Source organism: Echiichthys vipera, assembly GCF_963691815.1.
Source record: "Echiichthys vipera genome assembly, chromosome: 15".
Taxonomy (NCBI): domain Eukaryota; kingdom Metazoa; phylum Chordata; class Actinopteri; order Perciformes; family Trachinidae; genus Echiichthys; species Echiichthys vipera.
The window spans coordinates 27,793,070-27,813,506 of record NC_139840.1 but is presented as its reverse complement, the minus strand read 5'-3'; the positions used below and the strand labels follow the sequence as shown (position 1 = coordinate 27,813,506).

At 41.2% G+C, this 20,437-nt stretch overlaps 1 protein-coding gene across 2 annotated transcripts; it reads right to left on the bottom strand.

Moving 5' to 3' along the window:
- Positions 1 to 1,089: 1,089 nt before the first annotated feature.
- LOC310958037 (casein kinase I-like) lies at positions 1,090 to 18,521 on the bottom strand (the record flags this gene model as incomplete). 2 transcript variants are annotated; one of them, XM_083928831.1, is made up of 10 exons in its annotated part: positions 1,090 to 2,217; positions 4,978 to 5,084; positions 13,434 to 13,514; positions 14,946 to 15,094; positions 15,410 to 15,494; positions 15,619 to 15,704; positions 15,931 to 16,165; positions 16,264 to 16,412; positions 17,860 to 17,929; positions 18,213 to 18,521. In XM_083928831.1, the coding sequence occupies 10 exons, from the start codon at positions 18,519 to 18,521 to the stop codon at positions 2,163 to 2,165; spliced, it is 1,326 nt and encodes a 441-aa protein (XP_083784957.1). In that variant the 3' UTR covers positions 1,090 to 2,162. The 2 variants fall into 2 exon arrangements, with proteins under 2 accessions (XP_083784957.1, XP_083784958.1); XM_083928832.1 differs by having other exon boundaries at positions 14,946 to 15,091; positions 18,213 to 18,369.
- Between the last annotated feature and the right edge of the window lie 1,916 nt (positions 18,522 to 20,437).

Genomic DNA, 20,437 nt, shown 5'->3' with positions numbered 1-20,437 from the left:
CTCGATAGCTAATTTAATGAGTGCAAGGGTCGAAAAAGACCATGGGATGGTTTTATGCCGGAATTTCACCTTACTCTAAGTTCACATTAACCATCGACATCCAGTAGTTGCAAAATGTGGCTGCCAGAAAAACAAAGATGACAGAAAAGAAGCATTTACTGTTGCTTTTCCCTCTTTGGATTGGATGCCCATTGATGTAACTGGTAATTTTGCAATGTTTTATAATGTTTTTGTATTAATACCTCTTATTTCCAAGTTGTCCAGAGCGTACAGTGGGATCAGGACTGGATTTGGACACGCATTACACAATTTAGAAGCTCTACCTGTGGAGATAAGACCAGGATCTCCAGCATATTCCACATCTCCTCATATAGGACTATGGAAAGAAAATAGTCTTGGTGTTATTTACGTGTACAATGTTTTCACACTTTATCAAACCTTATTTACCGTTGCAAATCTTATAAATCACACATATTTTATAAATATTTAGACTTCGTAGAGGACACGTAGACAAACAGCCAGCCTTTTTGCAGCTTGTGTTGTTTTCAGTCCCAGCAGATGCAGAGCTCTAGGGACGACGGTATCAGTCAGCAATGCTTTGTTTTACCTAATACCTGCAAAACTAAAACACTAACAACTAACTAAACCACAGTCCAGTCACCAGAAAAAATAATGTTGGTATTGTGCGCTTCTACAAACCATAGAAACGTTGAGATGAAATGTATTTGGCGAACATACTGGGCTTTCAGCTAACTGAAATGTACAACCATCCACGTCAATATTACAGCAAAGAGCAAGTGTTCTGGAAATCGTCATAGTAACAAGCCTGTTAGATCTATACCCAATTTTATCCTGTACTATGGTTATTTCTAGTGAAAAAAGCGCCATCAAAGGATACGGACAAAGTTTCTGACGAAGCTAAAGACTCATGCCTCAGCTCAGATTCTGCAGACCCACGTTCCGACCTGCCAGTAGGATCTGCATCATCACAGTTCAATGACACCCCCCCAACATCGCCCTCAAACACTGAAAAAATGGTTGATGATTCCCTTAAATAAAGATCATCTTTTATTTAGTTTGGTTGTTTTTTAATGGAGTTATCCAACTTTCCATCCTCCAACCCAGAGAGAAAGAGGGGGAAAAAAACAAAAACAAAAAAAAAACTGAAAATGAAAAATACAAGTTATTAAAAAAAGTTGAGGAACACACTCCAAGCTACAAAACACAAACTTTTTGAACTCAAAAAGACAGAAAAAAACATATTATTTTAGTTACAAATTAAAACAGGAAAAAGCATAGTTTTCACTTAAACATCTTTTGAAACTTTTGATTCTGGTGATTGTGAGGTTTTCCTCTGAGGGTGAATGTGTCTGAGAAGATCACTGAGCCCAATCCGTTGCAGGAAATAGACCAAGTCGCTCACCGTGTACTTCCTTTGACCCTAGGGAATAAAAACTTTATAGACTATGTGCGAGAGCAACATCTTTTTGTCCATGAAGTCTCTTTATGATGAGCTCAAAAAAGTGGGCAGCGTGTTTATACGTGTGTGTGTGTGTGTGTGTGTGTGTGTGTGTGTGTGTACGTGTGGTCCGACAGTCTCATTGCTTCCCATCCTTTTGTGGTCCTCTCTTCTGTATCTCCTCAGAAATACACTTCTCTCTCCTCTGAACCAGTCAGTAAGGAAGAAAAAAAATTATAAACAAAAAAATAGAGAAGTAGCCAGTCTGCCAGTAAATCAGCTGAATCCAGTCTATCAGCTCGTCTTTTACAGTCTATCAACTGTTAGCCTGTGGTCACTTGTTTCCCCCAGCAGTTTGTGTTGATCCACTTTCAGATCCGTTTGTGACCATAAATACATCAAGTGTCCACCGCTGGTAATGCTAGTCCACGATTAAACCTCCGAGGTGGAACAGCAAACATGTTACTCCGTCTGTCTGGTCATTCCAGAGCAGTAGAAACCAGTAGATCAGCTGAGTAAACACACTCTGCCGCCCAGTGGTCCAGCCAGTCCAGCCGACCCAAGGTAAACTACAGGACCTCCAACAGCAGAGAAGGAGGGGGACTGAGAGGGGGAGAAAGAGAAGGTTATATGTAGAGGGCTAGAGAAAGAGCCAGAGAGAGAAAACACCAAGAGAGCAGGGTTTCGCTCTCGTCTCTCCTTTTCATTTGTGTCTCTGGAGAGCTTTCCTCTTCCTCCTCTTGAAGAAGCAGCAGCACCTGCAACACACAGAACATCATAAACACACTTCAAAAATCCCTTTTCTCTTTCATTTATATGTATTCATATTCATTTTAAGTAACAGCAAACTTGAATGAATCATATAAACCCTACAATTGCAGTAGTTCTACGCTAAAGTCTTTCCATGAGATGTTGGGGTCTATACACTATGGGTGATGAACTCTTACATGAACAGAATCAATTCTGCCAAAGCTAGAATACCCTGGAGATCAAAATTAGACAAATTATCAATGCTTGATTGATTCTAAAATATTATTTTTTTATTCGGAATCTGATAGAATATCCTCTGTGTCTATACCACTGCTGTACCAGCATGTTTTTGTAAATAACCAAGGCACTTCAACAAAACCTTTATTTAGTGAAAAAAACAGTGATCAAAATTAGAGAACATTAACTATTGTGTCAGAAAAGAAGATTTCAACAATGTTTTCTTCTCTAGGATTCAAAAATGAACAGGAAGTGTAGAGGCCACAGCTTTGAATGACTTCAGCACATCTGCTCCCACAGGACATCACTAGTTTCTCACACTGCTCTGGTTTGATCTTGGTCCATTCTGACTCAGTCTCTACCACAGTCCACTAACTGCACGTTGCCAAGGATTTTCCAGAGATTCTCTATGGGTTTAGATCTGGACTCTGTTCTGGCCATTTCATTGTTTCAATATTCTTAGCTTCAGTGAACTGCTTCACCTGTTTTGCAGTGTGACCGGGGACATTGTCTTCATGAAAATTATAGATTGTACAAAAATGGACGTAGCGTCTCCCTAGAGGTTCGTTCTCTCAACTTGATCCAATCGTCCTCATCTACGGGAGTCCCCATCTTGTCAGACTTTGACTCCGCCTCATTTCCTCTTACCAAAAAAGGGCATGTATGTGACGCTGGGGGGAGGGAGATACGTCCATCTGGCTGACGTTTACCTCCAAGGAAGTGAGGGCCAGAGGCTAGCTGTCACTCAAGAGGCCACGCCCCCAATTATTCATAAACGTTAACATCCAATAAAATAAAAACTAGCCTGGTACAAAAAAATTCATCCCCCTCAGTGTTGTCATGGAGATATGACCTAAACATACAGACTAGAATGTTCTTTTGTCCCAGGCCTTAAACAGGTTTAATGATGCTGTGTAAACGGCCTGTTTAACATGGGGGTCAATGAGAAACTGCTCTGTTATGAAACCTGCCCCTAGTGGACACTCAGAGAACTGACGTTTTTGGAGCTTTCTGATTGGATCAACCAGGAAGTAGCTGTGGTGGGGGCTTGGCTAGTACAGCAGTGGTATAGCCACAACTGACATTTTATAAAATTCTTGTTGCGTCTTTGTAAATCATAAATAAGTCATAGAGTGTGTTCTTTACCTAGTTTGTAAAGTGTCCTGAGATAACTTTTGTTATGATTTGGCACTATGAATAAAATTGATTTGAATTGAACAATAGGTGCGGCCGGTAGAACAGTGGTTATAGCAGTCGTCCCATGTTAAGAGGTTGAAGGTCCTCGAGGCAGCGGCCGCGGGTTCGACTCCAACCTGAGGCCCTTTGCTGCATGCCCCCCCCCCCTCTCTCACCCCATTTCCTGCCTGTTCTATCGAATAAAAAGGCTTGAAAACTGCCAAAAAAATTAATTGATTCTGAATACTAAAAAATAACAATATTTCAGAATAAATCAAGTATTAACAATTTGTGGCTTCATTAGAAAAATGTGATATCAGATACAAACATCGTTCAGCAATACTTGAATCAAAATATGATGGTCATTTTGGTGTCCTTTTATGGTTGGAATCAATGTATTTCCTCAAATAAAGGCTGGGTCTTGGATAATTACCAGGGGCCTTATTTCAGTCACTGCAAGTGTTTGTGTGGCAATGCCTCGGCCAAACTGTATTTTGCAGTAACGTTCAAGATGGCAGTAAACTATACAAAAAGATGTTCTCCATTTCCCCCACTTTATAAAGTGAAACCAAAATATCCCAGACAGCGACACTGCCATACTGTTAAAAACTAGAGTTTGTGTAGTAATGAGGGATTGGTATCAAAGTCCCACCTGTACAGCCACCCACCTTAGTCAATCCCAGCTGTTTGTTTAAAACCAAACTTATCAAAAAAATGAACACCTGGGCAAACATCAGCGTGATAAAAACTACCTCAAAATGACAGAAACCATCTTGTGAAAACTGTATTTAAGGTGTAATTTGACTATTAAGTTTGGCCCATGTCCTATATGCAAACATGGAGGGGGTAAAGATCATGTCCTCTCCTGCAGCTGGCCACTAGGAGGGCGATCAAGGTGTTTTGGCTGTCAAGCCGTACATCTTTATATACAGTTTATAATATTAAGTGACGTATGGGAACCTTGCAAGTCAATGGGTGTTCCACACCTTCCTGCAAATGTTTCACAATAAAAGCCTTGCTAAGAAATGAAAGGTTTCTGTCCACTGAAATGCTAGAGGTCTTTTAATGGATAGAGGAAGTATCTAGCTTGTATTAACAGGGTAATGCAGTAACTTTAACAGGGCAAACAGGAGCAGATGAAAACATTAAATAATACAATATGACTTATCGTATAAAACAGAGGACATTAGTAATAAAGCCCTGCTTTTAATATAAGTCTGCTTCAAATAAAGGCCTGTTACCTTCTGCAGTCGAGGTAAATAAAGGCCCCAGTGACTCAATCAAATCTGATCGAACACACCCACACACTGATAAGAGGAGGAGCAGATTAGCAGAGTTTCTGACTGTCTCCTTACTTGGTATCATCAGCCACTTCCACCTCTGCATTGGCTGTGATTGGTGCATTGGAGTGTCCCGCAGTGGGGTCGTCTGTATTCAGCTCCCCATTGGTGGAACTCATCACCTGGAGGGGAGAAATGGAAGAGAGAGGGATGAGGGCAGGTGTACCCAGGGCAGATCTTGGACAAAATCAAAGACTTGTATTGCATCCACACTAAGGCAGATAAATATGAAAACGCTTTTTATGTATGAAAACAAAATGCTTCCACACTAGTGTTCTCAGGTCAGTTTTTTCAAAAGTTATTTTTCTACAACAACCGAAAAGCAACTAAGTCATCATCTTCTTCCTTTCACTTGGTATTAATGTGCCTTACAGCCAAAGAGACAGACGGATGTTTAGCGAGCTGAGACTCAGCAGAGTAACTGGACTCCATCTGTGTCCAGCTCTCCATCATCACAAAGGAAAAGACTGTTTTCAAACGTAGCCGGCTTAATGTGGACGTGGCCGCTCCAAAGGGGCACACCTCTAGAGATACAGACACTGTTAACATTAAATTTGCTGCCATGCAAAATAGCAACACTTCTGCTTAATGACTTATAACAAAAAGTATGAGTACTTTGTGGCCTTGACAGCAGCTGACATCACATACATGCTCGCACTCTCATGTAGCTGTTTTTAGTTCCTTTGAGCATTTTACCCATTTAATACATTTTCCTTTGCTTTTTAGATTTCTCATTCTTCCAGTGTCCCTGCCATGCCTAAATGTGTGTTCTCCAATTTGGCTCACTGTTTTTTTTCAATAAAATAAAGTTTGTTGAAGTACCTTAGTTATTTTAAAAAACATGCTAGTACAGAAGTGGTATGGACACAGCTGATATTCTATTAAATTATGAAGAATAAAAAGTAACAGTATATCAGAACAAATCAAGAATTATTACATTTTTATGACAAGCATGGCTGATTTTATAAAGTTGCCACCCACCTGGCTACTTGAAAAGAAATAAATATAAAAAAGAGCCAGGAAGGAATGGAGCCGGCTCCCTTCAAAGAGCCGTAAATCCCATCTTTACTTCACACCGATATACACTCCTTCACAGTGACAGTTATAAACAAACACTTCTCTGTCCATTCGCTGATGAATTGTCGGTTTTCTGTGTCAACCTTTCGTTCTTTCAAAGTAGAAAGAAACATTGTGGTGGTGATTTAACCATGGATTTAACCAGACTGAAACGACTGCAAAAACAACAACAGGCGCAAAGCAAGCTGTTATTGAGAGAAGCGATGCAGAAGCACACAAAGAAGAGCATAGCAGGCCTACAGGGAGTGTGTGGAGCAAGTCTCCCAGTGTGCAAGTATATGACACGCTGAAACAGTTGCTCTGAGAAGCAGTCAACATCGGCCACTACGGCCATCAATTACTTTTTCACATAGGCTTCTACTCAAAGGGCCAGGAAATATTCCCTCGCAGTCTGGATCCGCACACAATGTGTGATGACGTCTGAGCTGCTCTGCTGGTTACAAGGTAGAGTCAAAATCCATGCCATAGCCAAATTCCTACCAGTGTACTTTCTATACCGTACACCCCTGTACAGTAAATACATTAAAATAAACACGTTTTCATACTGCTATCAAATGATTTTCATCTGTATGCTGGGGTGAAGTGGAATACAGGGTGGCATATTTAACATGGCTGGAGCTGCTCTCCATACTCAGGTTTCACCTGTCGTGGTTGATAATAACAATAAAGTAAATCATATTCATGTCAATTTAGTTTATTGTTTACATTCCATTTTCTAGACAAAAACTATGTGGAGAGACCATAAATTAAGCATGACGGTACTTCTGGCAAAGTGGGCCATATGTGCTTTTACCTAGTGTAGTTAATGGCAAATATGGCAAATATTAGTGCATCAAAATGCATTGAGTCCTCATACACAGCATACAATTCTTTTCCACGACTCTCCAGACCCAATTTGCTCAAATTCAAGGACCTAACATGGTGTGAGACACAAATCAAGTTCCATTGCTGTTACAAAACTCAGCATTTTAAAAAGAGAACTAGCAGGCTTTATATTACAGAAGCTTCTCATGGTCTCTTGCCTTCTCTAACAGAGTAGCAAAACAATATACTGTGTAAGTAAGTTGAGCGATAGAGACTGACAGACCGTAGCCTATTTACTCGCGCTGTAAGTACAAAATTATATATTAAAATAACTTCTATTTCTATAATATAAATTCAATGACTCATCTATTTGTCTATAATGCCTTGATTTTATTCCCTCAAACTCACAATCTTTCAAGGATTTGAAGGACCCGTGGGAACCAAACTAATGTGTTTTCACATGAATTATGTCACATGTAAATTCTCAATAAACAACTTTGCAACATCCCATTTACCTCTGCACTCGTGACCACTAGTTGAGAGCAATGGCATGTACATTTTCTACATTTGGAGACCTGGCTCTAGAGTTAATGGTGCAACGCTGCATTTATCAAATTGAAAGGCCAAATGTGAGTTGAAATTTTTTTTCTTACCAAACTCCTACGTCACACACAAGACTGTACAAAAGAGATGGGCGTAGCTTCTAATTCTGAAAAATTAAGTAAATGGTGAAGTGCCTTAAACCTGTATTCTTTCTAAGAATCACCGGGGGGCGACTCCACTGGTTGCAAAAAGAGGTCCCAATTGTATAGAAGTCAATGAGAAAATGTCATTAAAGTCGTGAGCCAATGTTAGCTTGTACATACCCCGCCAGATGACTTGAGTCAGTCGGTTGAAAATCGTCAGTTTCCATCTTTAGCGTTTAGCTTAGCGTCATTGAAACACTGGCTTAGTGCTCAGCTTGGCCCTCTCGTCCAAATATGGTCATGTCTGGTTTAAAAAAACCAAGATGGTGACGCCCAAAATGTTAAACTCAAAATGGTAGTTCACAAACCAAAAGGTGACACTGCAGTATCTTCATCCATCTCTTTTACACAGTCTATGACCCACACAGAGGTTATATGTAAAATGGCTATTATAAACTGCCCCGTCACAGTCAGTGTGCAGAAAGCTGAAGTCTAGTCAACTTTATTCAAAAATTCAGACCAGCAAAGGCACCACAACCCCCCTCCAAACTCACCGCAACAATCCCCTCACGCACTATGTGACTGCTTCTCCTGCTCCCCATAGGAAATGAATAAAAAAGCGTCAAGGAGCCCTTTGATAGCAGCTCTTGTGGAAATGCCCCTTAAACTAGTTGTTACAGCAAACACTGTATGGAACCCAGCCTCTTACAAAGCAGCCTAGATCATGTGGTCTCTGCACTCTCTGCTCTGTCATTAGAGAAGCCAGGCCACAGCTTTCTGTCCCACTGTAGAAAGTCCATATTATTATAATGTGGAAAAGGTGCAACATTGCCTAACATATTTTGTGCAAAACTAACATGATACATTAAAATCCTAATTTAGAATTTCTATTACAATGGTCCCATTAGAGGGCATTATTGAGGTTGGGAGGAAACAGACTTGAGGTCAGCCCTGCTGCAGAGACAGAGGAGGTCATGCAGGCAGACAGATAGACAGGTAGGCAGACAGACAAGAAGCCAGCAGAGCTAACCCTTCCTCTCAGTACCTGGACGGACCCGCCCAGCCTATCAGCAGTGAGATGGGAGCCCAGCAGCTCTCGATTGGTCACTGGAGTGGGCTGCGACTCACTGCCTTTCCCCTCTGGAGACTAGAGGAGACAGGAAGCCGATCGCAGGAGAAACAATAAGGGGGGGAGGAGGAAGAGGTGGTGGTGGAGAAGAGAGGTGGAGAGGACAGTTAAGATGGAAGAGAGTGAAAAGAAGGGGAAGCAATAAGGCGAGGGAGAGAGGGATGACAAGCAGATGGAAGAGAGGAATGGCGGGGTGAGGGAAAGTAAGGGGAGGAGAAAAAAATGAACGAGGAATGAGTGAAAAAGAAAAGAGAAAAGAAATAGTGAGTTCAGAGTCAGTAATTGGTAGAGAGGCAACAGGAGGGTGAGAACTCAAGTGTTCAGTAGTACAGTGAAGCGTGCACAGCAAACTGCGCACATGTGGAAGCCCCATGCAAAGGGGGAAGGAGGTGGTCTCTTTTCTGCGTTGCCTCAACCTCACCTGTCTCAAATGTGTTTTTTTGGAATTAAGACCCAAATAGGCCCGCAGCCTAACTCCTGGCGCCTTTGTAAACCTGGACTGATGTGCATCCGTGTATGTGAATGTAAAAGAAGGGGTGGGCTGTATAGCCAGTAGAAACCACTTACCATAAAATATGCAAAGATATTGATTAGGAAACATAATTTGTTCTGGTATAGAATAGATTAGAATTGTCAGGTTACATGAAGTATCATATATAAAATATACATAATTGAATGCTAAGAATAGTATTAGGGCTATCCCTGAATCAGGATCTAAGACTTCATTATCATGTGCTTGTGGTTCATTGACTCATGCTTTTTCTCATTTATAAGATTTTACAAACACTCAACTGTATCACTGATGTGTTTTCTTCAATACACTTTACCTACTAAAATGAGAAACAGAAAATATTACTTAATCCCCTGCCCATTTTTCGTCAGTCAGTCACCACCTGCAGAGCAGCCACCGTACCCTAAACTCCCATATGAGCCTGCATTCATGTTTTACCCATTTTTAGTAGCCTGGCATCACCAGACTAATTTGCAAATGTGTATTGGTCTGGCACCTCTCAGTGGATTTTGGATTTCTAAGAGGTGTTGCAGACCAAAATGCCCTTGGACAGACCTAAAACCAATCAGAGCAATGAAACAATGTAGTGCTGAGTGACACATGCAAGCTGAGGCGGTGCTTGGTCTGTTTAGAAGCAGGAAAATACAGTAACAATAATTGCTTGCCTTGTGGGTTCACATCGTTGACAAAACCTGCTGTTCATGTGCTAGCCTAATGACGTAAACACTAGCCCATTATTGGGACCCAGAATCTCCAAGTAACCAGGGTTTAGCTCATAATTTTATTATTTTAATTCCATTATTACCCTAATAAACAAAAAAAATAGTGGCAAGGTCAGAAACCTTTTCAAATAAGAGAAACAGGCAACACAGTAACAGAATCTTTAATCATATTTGATCAGCGCTGCCTACTTTCAGTTTGATCTGAGGTTAGTGAGCCTGCTGCTGCGCCAGACATAGAACGCCAGTTACATTAGTAACCATTGCTCCCCAGACCGTCACCATATTAAACCAATCCTGCATGAGATCAACAGTTTTGATAGGACAGGTGTATCAGAAAGAGCAAATGAAAGATGAGCTTGAACCTTTTTGTGCATTTGTTCATTATTTGCACACAGACAGAAAGTGTTTGTCCTGGTCGTAGTTCAGTAATAAAATCCTTGCTCACCAAGTCTCTCTCCTACTGACAGCCCTGTCAGCTGAACACTTCAAAAGACAGTCAGCCTCAGAGCCGAGAGCATTGTTGCAGCCAAAGGACACAAGTCGAGCTTCTCCCAGTTTCACACTTCTCTACTTCCAGTAGGGTTAAGTTTTGGGATGAGGTCATTTGTTGAGTCTTGATTTGTTTACAACTTGCCCTGCTGTTGCTCCTGTACTGATCTGTGTACAATAGCACAGCTACAAGAAAATAGTGCAGTGATTTGACTGACAACTCCAGTCTTCTCAATAGATAATTCAAATAATTGACTTTTAGCCGGCAGCCCTACATAATATACAGTAGAAGTATATACATTTTAGATTATGCCGATGTGTAATGTGGGTTGTTTGTATGAATTGGTATATGGACTGGTGTTGTCATGGTTCTGCAGCTGGAATTATATCAACATATGAACACAGCACTTACACTGTAGTATTTTCCTGTCCCATGAGTTTCTCTGTTTTGTGAAACAACATTAAATCACAGACACACTAACTAGGTTTTTTAACACTGGTCAACAGAAAAAAATCTACACAAACTCATCTAAATTAAAGCATAACGGCAGGATTATATTATACAATATCAGCCCATGAAGGCACAGTCAGACAGACATGGGGCTTTGGGATGAATATGAACATCAGCCACAATCCTGTCTAGATTTGTATTTCCTTCTCTCATCTAGTTGATAATGTCTACTATCAGGTGGTGATGTCTTCAATGGTGTGTGTGGGTATACTGTTGTATAATATTGCAGTACCGCAGTATTGCTACTGTTATTTAAGTAAAGTTACTGATCAACACTAAATTGTTGATGGCAGTGCGAGGAGAGGAGAGAAAAGCGACTGTAAAGACTCTGACACTGATCTGAAATGGAAACACTGTGCTGCGACACGTGTCTTTCAGTTTAATTATAGCCATTGTTTTTTAAGGATTCTGTAATTACAGTTGGGGAAAAAACAACCCAAAAAACGAATATCCGAATCCAAAAATCTAATGAACAAATGTCCGAAAGGTCCAATATTCTGGTCCAGCCCTATAACCCTTGATGGAATCATTGTTTTTGCAGATTTGTTTCTCTCATTTATGAAATTCAACAATGTGTTCAACTCATGTTAGCAGTATGCAGTGTGTTCTTAATTCAAATGTATTAACTATACTCCATTTTCATTTATTTTACTTAACCCTTCCATGAAGCTTGTGAGTTATGGCAAGATAGCAAGGGAAAATACAATTGTTTCCAGTGTTTGCCACCACTTCTCCCCAGTCTGGTGCTGTTCTACAGGGGCACTTACGTTGCCTGGGAGGAGGCGACACAAGTGCACAGAAAACACTACAGATTGCTTGAAAGACTAACATAATTGCCTACAGCGTTGCTCCACAAATTGGACAGTGACAGTGTTTTTGGTGGGTATACAGTAAACCCCACACCCAGAGGTGGGAATATGCTGTATACTGTATACCATGTGCTAAGAGATTATTCAGGTGCTGTGGAAACGGAATCCTCTATAACTGCTGTGGATCCAGTCTCACTACAGCTGCTACACTCCCAGAAGAAGCAAAGCAAGCAGATTTGAGATCCCTTATTTCTAGCGTCCTCTGTGGCAGTCAGATGTAACTTCAGGTGAGCCTGTTCTTTCAGAGCCTCCATCTTGTCACGTTCACTATGTGTGTTGACTATTTTTTGCTCTTTTGTAAAATCTATTGAAACACATTCGCCTCTCTTCTTCCAATCCGCCCCCTATATGTTCCACGAACGTAAGCACGCACGCACGCAGCAAACATACTTTTCACAGCCACCAGTTGACCCTCCAAGGGGCAACACTCGGGGGCAAATTCCCAACAGGCTTAAGCCACTTTTGCTTTCGTTAAACTTGCACAAATAAAACAGAAAGAAACTGTAGAATTCTTAAAGCACATGCAAAAGCCCGACTGTGCTACAAAGCAAACAGCATCTTGGTGCTCATGTGCTATTTGCATGTATTTAAATGAGGTAATATGCACACATTGGCCACTTTCTATACAAATGAGCCTCATGGTAAAAACAGTGCAATTTACAAAGATCAGTGCTAACAGCCACACACAGTTACAGTGAAATTATTAGCATCTTCTGAGAGTTGGTTGCAATGAAGCACATTTTTAAAGGGTGTCCTCCGCTTGAAATTATGCCATCTTCTTTTAGTCTGAAGGTGTGTTTGAACACACCAAAAGCACTGACAGACTGGATATTAAATCTCTCTGTCACATTTAAATTCATTGCTTACCAGGACATGTAGGTCTCAGCCATTGCTCTACACAATAAGTGTTCTTGGAGGTACTTCTACACATGGTTAGTTGCAGTAAGAAACAAAAAGACAAACTGCACTCTGAATCAACTGAATCAGACCTTGAGATTGGGCAGAAAGCAACTTGTGCAATTCATGATGCTACACAATCCACAATCTCCTCAGCGTGATCAAGCTTCTCTGTTGATCACTGTGAAAACACATCTAGTATCTACTGTGACTCAACAGGCAATATAACTTTACTGTTACCTATCGCAGTGGAACAAAAAACATTTCACCTAACAATGACCTCTTTATTCTAGTCAGTTAACGTTTGGTGTTAACACAAACACTTTGGATCGATGAGCCCTATTTGCTGCTATCTTTAGTGTTGATTCTCTTTTATTAAGCGATGAAGAAACTCTGAAACACAGATAACCAGCTTTTTTAAATGAAGCAAAAGTGATGAGAGCTGAGGGAGAATGGAGGGAATGAGAAGCAGCTGCTTCATATGGCCAGCTCTGTGTGTGTGTGTGTATGTGTGTGTGTGTGTGTGTGTGTGTGTGTGTGTGTGTGTGTGTGTGTGTGTGTGTGTGTGTGTGTGCGTGCGTGCGTGCGTGCGTGCGTGCGTGCGTGCGTGCATGTGATGTGCATTGAGGACAACTGCTTTTTCACTAGTTTTTTTAAGCTGGTATTGACAGTTTGGCAAATATGTATGGAATCTGTTCCAAATATTCATACTCTACTAAAATCATGTGAATGGCGAGAGTAAAATGACCATGTTGCATCAGAATGAGTCTGTGTACCTGGTTTTTGGTCTGCGGTGCCTTCTCTCGGTTGCTTGTTTGAAGTGGAGTCTCACTGGCCACTGGACCAATAGGAGTGGGCTAAACACACAGAGGGGGTCAAAATGGGATCAGAGTAGAAAATAGACATTAAGTTAGATGATGGATTACACTGTTATACTGCTGGGGGTATTTCCATTCTAATTCAAAAATCAATCAAAATCAAAAGCAGGATCAGCAATTCCCCCATTCATTTTTTTCTCCCCCACACCCATCCACCCCGTGCCTACTCGTGTGCGTCTGCAGAAAAACACTTCCTGGAGTAACACAACACAAAGAGGACACGGTGCAGCTTACTGCTAGCTTGCAGCATCAGAAAGAGCAGTTGCTTCCCTGAGGTGACCAGTGTGGCAACATTTTGCCTGCCCCATGGGTTATTTAAAGTTGTACTCCATCAGATTTGAGATCCCTTGTTTCTAGCGTCCGCTGTGTCAGTAAGATGTAACTTCAGGGGAGCTTGTTCTTTCAGTGCCTCCATCTTGTCACGTTCACTATGTGTGTCGACTATTTTTTGCTCTTTTGTAAAATCTATTGAAACACATTTGCCTCTCTTCTTCCAATCCGTCCCCTATATGTTCCACGCATGCACGCACGCACGCACGAGCGAAAAGGCAACAAGTTCTTTCATTAGTGGGGCACACGATCAGTCACCATTGTTTTAACTCTCTCTATGATAGATATTACCTAAAAAGACAATTCAATAGATGGAAATCTTACAGAATACAACTTTAAACAACTAACCGTCATTGCCAGAAAAACTACAGTTTGTAGGCCATACGCCACCTCAGGCAACACAATATATATGGCAGGACAAATTCACAGGCACCATAAACAATATTATAATTATTATTATTATTATTATTATTATTATTATTATTATTATTATTATTTGACCGGGAAAAGAACATTGGCGAAAGTAAAATACCCTTCTGTCATCTAGTGGCTCTTTGAATGTTTTTGTGTTTTACAGCTTGTTCCTAATTGAGTGAAGCGTTGCAGCATTGTGTGCGTTTTAAAAACTTCACCGCTGAACTCAAAGCTCACATTATCTGAACTTTAACATTGTTTTCTGCTGACCTTGAGTCTATTCAGATTACAAAGACGCTCAAAGAAGGAAGTGTCACTGACTTTCTGGAGAGAAGAGAAATGACTACCATGATGACTTTATCAGTTCCTGTTTCTACAGTAGATTAGCCATATGATTATTTAAATCCAGACGCTTCCACCCTCTGTTTTTCTATTAATGTGATGTTCTGTTGGTCTAGTGTTGTTTAACGTGCTTCCAGTTTGATTGTGTATTTCATTTATGTTATGTGTAAAGTTTCTCTGACTACTGAGAAAAGCGCTATATAAAATTGATCTATTATTATCTGTTGAACTGACCTCTCAGCATCAACCCTGCTCTAAACCCAGCAGCATTTTCAGCTCTGAGAGTGTATGTGTACGGTTGTGTGTGTGTGTGTTCACACTAACCAGTGGCTTTCCAGTCCAGTCGTACTGGTAGTCAAAGATGTATCCGTTTCTGTCAAAGAGGTCCGTAAACAGTTTCCTCAGATAGTCATAATCTGGCTTCTCGAAGAAGTCTAGCCGACGAACATACCGCAGGTAGGTGGCCATCTCTTCTGTTACATACACGCAGGCACACACACACACACACACACACACACACACACACACACACACACACACACACACACACACACACACACACACACACACACACACACACACACACACACACACACACACACACACACACACACACACACACACACACACACACACACACACACACACACACACACACACACACACACACACACACACACACACACACACACACACACACGAGAGAGAGAGAGAGACAAGATTCGATCAACATATGCTAACCTGATTATATATGCATTGGTGGGTTTTTTGTGTGTGTGTATACAAACCTGGGAAGTTTTCACAGAGGACCTCTATTGGTGTGTCTCTCTTTGTGTCTCCTATCTTCTGATAACGTTCTTTCAGAGTGTCAGCCTAATGACGACAAAGACATGGAGAATAGAATATGTATTTATGGGTTATTGGTAAACGCTGGATGCAAGGCGGCTCAAGACAGAGGTGATGAACACACTGGATGGCTGGTCAACTGCCTTCTCACCTTGAGTCCCTGCCAGGGTAGGCTGCCTCGCAGGAAGTACATGAACATGTGGCCTAGAGCTTCCAGGTCATCCCGCCGGCTTTGCTCTGAAACACAGAACAACAAAAGGGTTAAATTTCTCTTGATCATGACAAGTGCAAGTTGTCATGCCTACGTTTTATTTAAACCTGGCAGATTGCTCACATACACACAGCTGTTACAAGGCCTTAGGGCCCACACAGAGACGCAATTTGTTGTAACTGCAAATGTTTTGTATCGTTTTGGCCGATGGATGAGACGTCCCCAGATGTGGGTAAATCTCTGAATGCTTACCTTTCCCCAGATGTGTATTGATGCTCATATATCTAGCAGTTCCTGTCAGACTCTTGTGTTCTCTGTATGGGATGTGTTTCTTGGTCTCTTGGTCTATGTATTCTTTCGCCAGGCCAAAGTCGATGATGTGGATGGTGTGTTGCCGTTTGGAGCCAGGCCGGCCCACCAGGAAGTTCTCAGGCTTCACATCCCGATAGATCAGGCTTCTGGTGTGGACAAACTCCATACGGGTTATCTAAGGGAAATGACAGAGTAAAAAAAAACAGAGAATAGTAATCCAACAATAAACTCCAGGTGTTTTACAGATGATTTTTTTCCGTGTGTTTGTCTTACCAGTTGTATGGCTATCATGAGTACAGTCTTTAGAGAGAAGGTCCGGTCACAGAGATCAAACAGATCTTCTAAGCTGGGTCCCAGTAGCTCCAGAACCATAGCGTTGTATTTACCGCATGGTCCAAAGTAAAACACCTGAGGTACACCCTCTGAAAGGACAGTCAGAACGTGAGAACAGGACTGGGACACAGGCACATTTATGTATTACCATTGTACCTGTTGGTGCTGTTGACACGAACAAATCCTCAGTCCCACATAACCCTAATTATTGCCTCCCTTCACTGAATTCAGGAAAAGCACAGAATTCACTTCAAAAATTAATAAAAGGAGGTACAACAAATAATCGTTGTAGTTCGATGATTTAATTTAATTAATTTTATTACGATATTACTCCAGGAAGGCTGCTTACATGTGCAAATAATCGGGGTACTGAAGGAGTTCTCTAGGTCTGTTAACCGGGGTATAAAAACTTTTATAGAATGCCCTTAACCCGAATATAATCAGGTTTTTAAACTGCATGTAAATGCACTTGCGCGTATGAGAGTATTAACTTGGCAAACTTAACAAAAAAATTAGAAATAATATCTGGGGCTCTATGAATGAATACCAAGTGTAACATTCTTATAAATGAAAAGCTGTTTCACCAGGTTTGTTTGTAAGATTTTAAATGTATTACATTGATCTTGAACCTTATACAGTATAAATAATTACATAATTATTAAATAAATACAGTTTGAAACAGAAATAATAAGGGCTGTCCTTTAAGGTGGACCATTTACTCATTTTAGTGACAAGCTGCTCCTCCAAGTTTTGCTCTGCACCCCTGCCCCTGAATTTCTGTTTTTCTTTGTCTTTCTTCGTTTATGGTCTTTCAACTATTTATACATTCACAACATCACTGTAGCATACATGTTCTAACAGCGCAGTTTGTCCTAAAAAAAAAAAAGGATGTATATAGCATACCACGCATTCCAAGAGACATTTGGTAAGTAACAGAAGTTACAGTTGATAGATTATTTCACTGTCAAAATAGTCGTTAGTGTGAAGTGTTGTCAGGATTTGTGTTAGGGCCAAAAATGTGAGGTCACAGGGACCTTGACTTTTTACTTCCAAAATCCAGTTCAGTTCATCCTTGAAAACAGAAAAGTGGACGTTTGTGCCAATTTGAAGAAATTCCCTCCAGGTGTTCCTGAGCTATAGTGTTTACAAGAATGGGACAAAAAAACACAGGTGGGGCGGCCGGTGGCTGAGTGGTTAGAGCAGTCGCCCCATGTAAAGAGGCTCATGGTCGTCTGGGCTGCAGCCGTGGGTTTGACTCCGACCTGCGGTCCTTTGCTGCATGCCCCCCCCCCCTCTCTCTCACCCCATTTCCTGTCTATCTATATAATGAAGGCTTGAAAAACTGTTGAAAAAAAAACATGACTAAAAAAGTATTTTATTATTATTATTAGTATTTTAATTTTGCTGGTTGGGATTCGTGTTTATGGTACAAGCTAGCATTAACCATGCTATTGTTTGTCACAAGCAAACTCCTCCATTGAAACTGGTCTGATCGTCACAGTAGAAAACCTGAGGAAAGAGACAGTGGCTTCCTACCTGAACTCCCCAGCTGTTTGTAGAAGCGGTATTCTAGGTGGAGTTGCGGCGCCCGTGACTTGATGGGCTCCTACAAAGGAGGATTACATTTCAATTCAAATAATTTTGTCACACAAAAAGGTGGTTAAATTCATAAAATACCACAATGCACATTTTTCTAGCAATAAGGCCATAATCAAGGCAATTCAACAGAAAGTTAATGTTCCAGGTATATAATGGTTTAAGTACAAGTTGAAACAGTCATCTGTTACTTTCAAGTTCAAATGGTTCTATTCTGAAATATGGATTAATAAATATCCTATTATATTACACAGATTAAGTGCTTTACAGTACTAGAAACTTTATATTTTTACCAGTTTGATAGCCACATATTCATTGGTGTACAGGTTCTTTCCAAGCCGCAGCTCTCCAAAGTTCCCACAGCCAATCTTCTTTCCGACACGGAAGTTCGGTCCGACCATCAGAACCCCAGAGTTGGAGCTGGCACCCCGGCCCCCGTGCCCTGATCGACTCCCCGTCTTCCCAGGCATCCTCTTCCCCTCCTCTGTCTCCCCCTTACCTCCACCTCCACCAACGCCGCCGCCGCCGCCGCCTCCTCCTCCTCCTCCACCACCACCTCCCCCTCCTCCTCCTCCCCCTACTCCTCTCTTGTCAAAGTCCATCAGTTTGTGGTAGCCTGGCCTCTCCACGGTTAAGCCGATTCCATGCAACCAAAACAACTACCAAAACAACTGCCTAGTGGCTTGACTGTCAGACTTTAGGGTGGTCTGGGTCAAAATGTCAATTAAACTGAGTTTGCATATAAAGAGGGCAAGGACTGATCCGTGCTAACTTAAGCTGAACTGGGACACTTAAGATGAATTCAAAGAAGTCGCTATAGTAGGAGACGTAGTTAGGCAGAACCAAAGAGTGCTTACTACTACAAAAACGTGTTGGGGGCTGATGAGAGTGAAAGAAAGCAGACGCTGAGGATTTTTAGGTGGATTGGATAGAAGACTAAATCAAAGAGAAATAAAAAGATGACAGGGTAAGGGGGAACCACTCCCAACCAGTTTATACCCCCTTGTAGGGGCCAGAGATGGTGATGGAGGGGAAGAGGATAATGGCCCGATCAGTCACCATACGTGGCTAGCCATATGCTAACATGCTATATGAAACTGCGAAGCTGTGCTAGCTTCAGGCTCAGACATACCAGTCCACCATGACAACAGCCTGCTGTCAGCACAACTCCCATGCACCGAACCCCAGAGCAAACTTTGACAGCAGGAATGTGTTGAGTTTATCAAAAACTAGTTCAGAGGTTCCCCTTTTCTTCTGATATTCGGGTATGAGTTGATATTTTAGGCATGTGGTTTATTGCCATAAGTGTTAGTTAGCTGGTTTTAGTGCATGTGGTCTTAAAAATGCTGGGCCTCTGTACTTGTCCACCGTCACACAGAGGCTGATAATCTGTCCCACAACTGCTTGGTCCTGTTGAACAACAGCTAATGCCGGGGCCCCTGGGTGTGAGGAATGCTGCGTGCCGAAGTTCCAATGTACCACCTGAAAGACATACAGAAAAAAAGATTGGAATCAAAAGATTTGATGAAAGCTGAAACATATTTTAAATGTAATAGCACCTTACTTAACTCACACAACACAGAGATCATCATTGGACTTTTAAGAAAAGCTGTTAGATGCCTGACCAATGACCCAAGTATTATCATAAAGGGGTTGAAGAGCAGGGCAACACGTTGTAAGTGAAAGGATTCTGTAGTTTTTACAAATCTATCAAAATGTACATTTTTTGCATTTAGTAAACACTTTGGAAGTTTAAATGTAGTCATTTTAAAATATATAGCAGAAAGCAACTCACATCGTTTGGCCTTTCTAACAGAAAACCAGGCCAGATCTTCCTCCAGGAGGGCAGGACATGTTTTCTGGTGTTTCTGATTTCCTCTTCTAATAATAACACTCATCCTAGCTTCTCCCATTCCTTCCTTTTCTCCTCTCAGTTTCCCTCTGCTCTCCATTTACATCCAACATATCCCTTCTCCTTTCTCCCTATGCAATAACAAGCTGATAAATGGCAAACATGTGTTTCTATTTATTTATTTATATATTTATTTATTAGGATCTAACTATGCCGGTAGAGTATGCAGCATTATATTCTTGTTTTACAAGTCAAACTCAACCGTTCCTTTATTACAAAAGTAAGCAAACTTTGCTTTGAGCCCAGAGGTACCCTCCCATTTAGGGATCATTATTGGTTTCTAAAAATATTCTTATTGGAGTCAACCAGTAAGGTACAGTGCTGTCAAAAATGTATGTTATGTGTATATATATGTTTATGTTCCCCTCTTAAATCCATACACACACACACGTTCCTATTACACTTCTGCCCTTATTACAAGACTGACTCAGAAGTTGGAAGTTCCAATTTCCGATTACAAGTGAACACAGCATACCCGTTGGTGACAATTTGGGCCCACAGACCAACCTTTGTCAGCAGAGTAACTAACATGGAGACTTATTTACATCTAGGGAGGGAATTTCTCCACAGACACACAGATATTAGAATACTCAGCAAAAAGGCAAC